Source organism: Lathamus discolor, chromosome 5 (assembly GCF_037157495.1).
Source record: "Lathamus discolor isolate bLatDis1 chromosome 5, bLatDis1.hap1, whole genome shotgun sequence".
In the NCBI taxonomy this organism is placed as follows: domain Eukaryota; kingdom Metazoa; phylum Chordata; class Aves; order Psittaciformes; family Psittacidae; genus Lathamus; species Lathamus discolor.
Genome location: NC_088888.1, coordinates 20,442,953 through 20,449,316, shown reverse-complemented (window position 1 = coordinate 20,449,316; position 6,364 = coordinate 20,442,953). Strand labels below are relative to the sequence as shown.

At 43.5% G+C, this 6,364-nt stretch overlaps 1 protein-coding gene across 1 annotated transcript; it reads left to right on the top strand.

Annotated features, from left to right (window-relative positions):
• Positions 1–3,051: 3,051 nt before the first annotated feature.
• On the top strand, positions 3,052–4,506 carry SAYSD1 (SAYSVFN motif domain containing 1). Its single transcript, XM_065680025.1, has 3 exons — positions 3,052–3,088; positions 3,226–3,623; positions 3,709–4,506. The coding sequence occupies exons 1-3, from the start codon at positions 3,067–3,069 to the stop codon at positions 4,000–4,002; spliced, it is 714 nt and encodes a 237-aa protein (XP_065536097.1). The 5' UTR covers positions 3,052–3,066; the 3' UTR covers positions 4,003–4,506.
• Positions 4,507–6,364: the final 1,858 nt, after the last annotated feature.

The window sequence follows — 6,364 nt, the reverse complement described above, 5'->3', positions numbered from 1 at the left end:
TCAGGTACAGAATGAGCTCTACGTTGCTCTTGTTTTCTCTTTACTTCCATTTTCGCTGTCTGAAACACAGGGGAAATGCTGTTACAGCATCTAGTTATGGGCTGCTGTGGTTAAGTGCTATGCAAACCTAGAATAAAAAAATATTCACTTCAAGCCCAAAAAGCCTTATGTATCTTCAACCTCAAAAAAAGTGTTTTGATAGTTAGTTTACAAAGTTCTGGGGTTTTTTTTTTTTTGTTTGTTTTGTTGGGTTTTTTGGGGGTTTGGGTTGTTTTGGTTTTTTTTTAATAAGTAAATTTTGAGAAGAGAAGAACTGACATTTACGGCTGACATTGTAATAGTGAGGGATATTAACTGTGTTCTTTTCCTCAATGAAGTTGCACATGAAATGATAAGGAACATTTCAGAGTTGTGACTGAAATATTAATAATTCTGCTTTGCCCATGTTTTAATGTGTTTAAATATAGAACATTTCAGTGTATAAAGCAGTAACATTAAGTACCAGTATCTCAGCACTTTTTAGCAAGCACTGGTGAATATACCAGTGTATGCATTTTGAAACTACACAGACGGGAAAATTTGCAATTCAGAACCTAAACGAGTTCAATAAAAAGGCAGACAAAAAATTTCCTTTGTGTCTAAAGGCAAAGTACCCTGAAGCTGCTATTTTAGGAAGGAAAATTAATGACCATTTCTTACAAAGGAAGCAGTTCTTCCCTGCAGTTTAGAACTGATTAATAAACGGCTATGCAGAAAGCTCTGTATGGAATTAGACAAGTATGAATCTGTGCACTTCAATCTATTTTATGCATGTTCTCCAAGACCTCAACAACTAAAGCTAATGCTCCCTCAGCTCCATTGAACTAATTAAGCTAGGCTGTTAAATTAATAATGGGCTGCCCTTCTGTCTGCATTAATGGCACTTAGCAAGTCAGTGTGTGTGTGGATGCTTATCTCATGAAGGAGAAAGCTCCTGTCAGTGAATTAAGAGTAATCCATTAGAAGAGTTAATGTGACTTGATTAGTGTTGATATCTGAAAAAGCTGGTACACATGAACTGATAGCCGCAGCTGTAGGAAGTAAGCAACAGCATTCCAAACCACTGAGACACTTCATCTTTTTCAGTTCTCTTGCTGATGGAGTGACATAGCCAAGATTCCTAATGTTTTGGAAGTTCCCAAGAACTGAAAAAGTAGTCCCTTATGCTGGTGACAATTGGCTAAGAGTAGAATACAAAGATTCTTCTGTATCATAAATAATAAAATGAAAAGAAGATAGCTGGGATAAAGGGTTTCAAAATGGTTAAAAGTGGAAATATATAAAGAACAAGAGGTTTTCTTCTTGAGAGAAATACACATGTGGGCTTCTTTGTATTACAGACATTACCATTATGATTAAGCATGAAACCAAGTTAAAATAATCACAAGTTTTTGAAGTTATCTTAATGCTGCCTCCTAAAAGTTGATGAGCAGTTCCAGAATGTCAGTTATTGAGAATGAAGCATAAAAGATCTATCAGGAGCACTGGACATTTTTAATCATTTACTTAGCTGCAGCAAAAGGGGAGAAAGACTTGACTCATGGTCTCGCATCTACAAAAAGACTACAAGCATTTTTTTTTCCCCTCATATGTAGTACGGAAGGCATTAAGTGACTTAAGAGACACAGAGTTCTTTGAGCTCTCCATGCCCTCCCTGACCTCTCAACCACTGGCTGAGGAGCCAAAAACTGGGCTTGGTGAACTGTTCAGGACCTCTATAAGCATTAACAGTAGGGAACAGATTGCCCAGATGGTTTGTTAAATAAACTGTCTAGTCAATTAAGCTGTTTGTTTAAAACCAAGATATACTGAAGTCATCTAAGACTTTATGGATCCAAATTTGTTTAGGTATTTGTCTGCAGTGTAACACTCATTTACAGATGAGATTACTGTAGTGCTCTTAGGCTTCAAAGGCATGATTCACAGCACACTTTTACATGTGTCTTAACAGCACAGGGCAATACAGGTACCCTGACACAGCCATAAGATAGCTATTTGTTTGCACAATAGCAGATACATATTAAACCTAGTAATTTTTACTATTAGCAGAAAGCATGTGAATCACTGAGTTTAGCTTGCAAAGGTGGTATTAAGCTCAGGTATAACTATTAGTTTGATGAATGATGCATGCAGAACATAACATGTGGAACTACCCAGCACTTCCTGGAGGAACTGTTTTCATGAACAGCAGTAAAAGAGAAAGGAAAAAAAGTCAAAATAATGTCCTGGGCAGGCTATCCGAAAACATTTTGGACTGTTATTTCAAAATCAAATTTCCACAAAATAAAGAGAAAAATGTCATTCGTTGCGTCACTTTTTGCAAGTTGCAAGGTTAAAAGAAAGTTATTTTGTAACTGAGCATAAAATAGGCATTTGAAAAATTATTTGGCTGGAAAAAACACAATTTTTTCCACATTAAGATAACTTAAGAACACACAAATTGATTTTTATTAGACTTCTCATATTAACTTCTGAGCTGACACATGCGTGAGATATTCAGCCCTAAAGGTCACTTCTGAGAAAACTAAGTAACTGGAAATGACACTGCAGGATGAAACAATGTCTCAGGGCTAATCATTACTGCTGCAGAGTGATAAATATTTTACTCCTGAGGCTAAGAACCAGCTCCAGTAAACACATTTCTATTTCTTGGCTGTACTAATAACTGAAAGATGACGTGACAGAGATGGCTTTCCTGATTTTAATTTTTTGTATAAAGAGAAAGTGGGATGAACTGGCATGGTTTTAGCAGACACCCGTGCCAAGGGACACTGGAGAGGCCCCTAGGCCTGCCTTGCAGGGAGCCCCCACACACACTCCTCCACAGCCAGCAGCAGGTGGCCCAGGGAAAGCCGCGGCCCCTCTCACCCCACTGAGCATGGGCCTGCTGGCACATGTGGGTGCCCTTCATTTCTTCCTCCTTCTCCGCCTCCTCCTCCATGTCAACCCTGCCCAAGCTGCTCCGCACAGTTTTAAAACGACCACCCCAGCGCCCAACACAAACCCTGCTGGTCACGCTGGTTGCTAATGCCTCGTTCGTCTTCTCCAGGTTTTGGTCACCTCATGCTTCCTTCTATCCTTTCCCTTTTCTTTTTGGTGTCAACATTAGTCATTAAGGTTTAAATATGAAAAACAAACAAACCACAAAAGGGGAAGGCCTTTGGTGATGTACAGCTTTTTTTGCAGAGCTAACCGGCTGGCTCCACTACCAATTCAGAAAAGGAAGGGCAGAGTCTGGCCTATTGCCTGTGGGTCCCTGTACCGGAGTTTCTCCCCTGCGAGCGCTCCACGGTCCCGGATCAGGCCTTCCCGCCCGGGTTTCCACCCGACTCAGCTCCACTCTGGGTCCACCCCGCAGCGGCGTTCCTCGGCCCCACCTCCGAGCGGAGCTGCCGCACGGCCCCTGCGCAGGCGTGGCGGCCATGTCTGCCACCGTGGAGCGGCAGCTGGCCCAGTTCCGCGCCGCCCGCGGCAGCGCCACCGCCTCGTCGCGCCCCGGGGAGCCGCCGGGAAAGGCCACGGCCCCGGGGGCCGCCGAGGGACGGCGGGAGGCCACCGCGAAGGGCGCGGGCGGCGGCTGCCAGGTGAGCGCTGAGGTGGGAGGAGAGGGGCGTGGCTGCGTGGCGTCGGTTCGGCGCCTGACGCCGCGTTTCGCTGCCGCCTCTACAGGCCCCTCCCGGCGAGGCGGTGGCTCCGGTGCCGGCGGGTCTGCTGCTGGTGCTGAAGGTGCTGCTGTGGGCGGTGCTGCTGGCGTTGTTTGTGGAGCTGGAGCTGGGGCTGCCCTACTTCGTCCTCTCCCTGCTCTACTGGATGTACGCCGGCACCCGCGGCCCCGACGAGCGGCGGCAGGGAGAGCTGAGCGCATACTCCGTCTTTAACCCCGGCTGCGTCGCCATCCGCGGGACGCTGACCGTCGAGCAGCTGGAGCGGGAGCTGTATTACCGGCCAGCCGCCGGGAGGTAGTAATGGGCCCGGCTGCCGGGGACTCCCGCTATCCCCACCCCCTGTACCACGGACCTCAGGAAGTGGGGGGAAGCGCGTTATTTCTGTGCAGAACGCCGCTTGTGCCTTTCTCCTGGCGGGGTTTCCCCAGGCCCGGGCCGGCCCCGAATAAAGCCGTAGCAAAGTGTGCGCTTCAGTCTCGTTCCCAGGGGGAGCTGGGGTTGGGCAGCCGGCAGCAAACCCCCCTCGTCCCCGCGGCTGTGCTGTTGGTGCAGCGGTAGGCACGGTCTTTTTACAGCAGTGAGTCATCTGGTGAATTTCAGCTCCTGGTGATCTTTGCCACCGGTACAGGAAGGCTGGTATTTGACGGCACATTTAGAGGAATAGACAACTGCTTTTCTTCCCAGCACTAGCTAGAATCCTCTTTCTGAAGAACAGACGTGAAACACTATCTGTATACCTAAAATTGGGTGATGCTTCTGTTTGCACTCATGTCTTTCATCTAATACAAACATCTGATTTTAATGCAAGTTCCCGGTTTGCTTTATGTTAACAACTTTTATCGTAGAATCATAGAATAGTTAGGGTTGGAAAGGACCTTAAGATCATCTAATTCCAACCCCTCTGCCATGGCCAGGGACACCTCACACTAAACCATGTCACCCAAGGCTTTGTCTAACCTGGCCTTGAATACCACCATGGATGCAGCATTAACAACTTCCTTGGGCAACCCATTCCAGTGCCTTACATTTATAATGTAAGCAAAAAAGACGTTATTATTCCTGGCATGTAATAAAATATGAGAGTTAAACCATCACTTTGGAAGAAACTTAGGATAAGTGTGCAGCAAATGTGGAAATGCAGGAGGCCCTCAGATGGAAGGGGATTTGCTCTGTCATTGGATAAAGTCCTTTTAGCAGAGCACAGTTGACAGTGCTTCTCAGTACCATCCCAGAATGTGTAAGGTGTTCTTGTATGATCCACTGGTATTTTTAATACATATTTTATTAAAACAAATCATTAAGTCATAGTGAAGAGCAGCTGGCAGAACTTGTGCCTCTGAGGACTGAGTCACAAATTGGTCTTTCAAATCCTGTTTCCTTATGACTTTTCTAATGTCACAGTTACACACAGTGTTCACGCTTGACTTACCACAAGTTTCTTTATTGGTTGGGGAAACTAAAGGAAAAGTTGTTTTGAATTTCATAGGACTGGAAAGAGAATAATAGATTAAAGCACAAGCAATATGTTTAATACTGCCAAGCATCTCTCAGTAGCTTTTCACAGCACTGTCTTAGCTTCTGCATTGGTCTGATGTATAAATTCCAAATGTTGCTACTTAAAGCTGAGCACAGAATTTTGGGCTTTGCACATATTTTGCCATCCTTTGGTTAAAAAGACTTCAAGAGTTCTCACTATTCCTGCCAATTCCTTCTGACTCTTTACAAATAAAATGCTGCATTTTGGTTTTGATTAACACAGCCCCTACAGATTCAAAGCCTCTTTGAACATAAAGTTGCAAATACAAAGCTTAGTTTCCTTAGAAGAACCATGACTGCAGGTCTTTCCATTCTTAAAAAGTATTCTAATTGCAGAGTAAGTAGTAGTCAGGTGATACTTAAATACATGAGTAAGTGACAGAATTTTTTGAGTTGAAACTTTATTCACAAGGATAAAAATAAACATCAGCGTAGTGTTTAAGGGGAGTTGATACTCTGACATCTTATACAGTTTGATTCTGTGAGTGTTCTTCAAAACCAGGAAATACATGCAAATAAATATTAAATACAAGGTGATATTCCTGAAATTATAAAATTATAGCAGCAATGCTGGAAGTAAAGTTTTAATTTGCTATAAACTCTAGTTATGTCCACATGAATTTATAGACTCTTCTATTTAATGCTTCACGAAACAAGTTACCACAATAAATGAGCATGAAGATGAAAGGTGCAAGAAATGAAAATTCACACAGTTCATCTGCTCCAGTGCTTTGTGTTAGGTTTGCTTATTTCATGATACTCAAATCACATTATAAATTCTGAAATAGAGACAGCCTGAAAAATAACAAAGGCTTGCAAGAGGTTTTATTGAAGTAGGTAGATAAAGTATGATGGAGAAATGAGTATTTAGGTCTTGCTGAAAGTACACAATTTCTCAAAATTAATTCTGCTTTGGTGGCAGTTACTCTCACTGAGTAAATCCCTTGGAGGGTATTTAAAAAGGTTTGAAGACATGAGAGCTTAATCAGAAGTTGGGGGGGGGGCAGGGGACAAGAGCTTAGTAACACAAAAGCACATCAAACTGTTGAAACAATCTTGTGACAGCAACTAAGTACAGGTTTGCTACCACGTGTGTAAATACTCTCTGTTCCTATGTCAGTCCT

Bases quoted from the DNA above. Each gene is read 5' to 3' on its own strand.
- SAYSD1 (XM_065680025.1), top strand. From the start codon at position 3,067: ATGCCTCGTTCGTCTTCTCCAG. The intron at 3,089-3,225 runs GTTTTGGTCACC...CTTTTTTTGCAG, and splicing joins GCCTCGTTCGTCTTCTCCAG to AGCTAACCGGCTGGCTCCAC. The intron at 3,624-3,708 runs GTGAGCGCTGAG...CCGCCTCTACAG, and splicing joins GCGCGGGCGGCGGCTGCCAG to GCCCCTCCCGGCGAGGCGGT.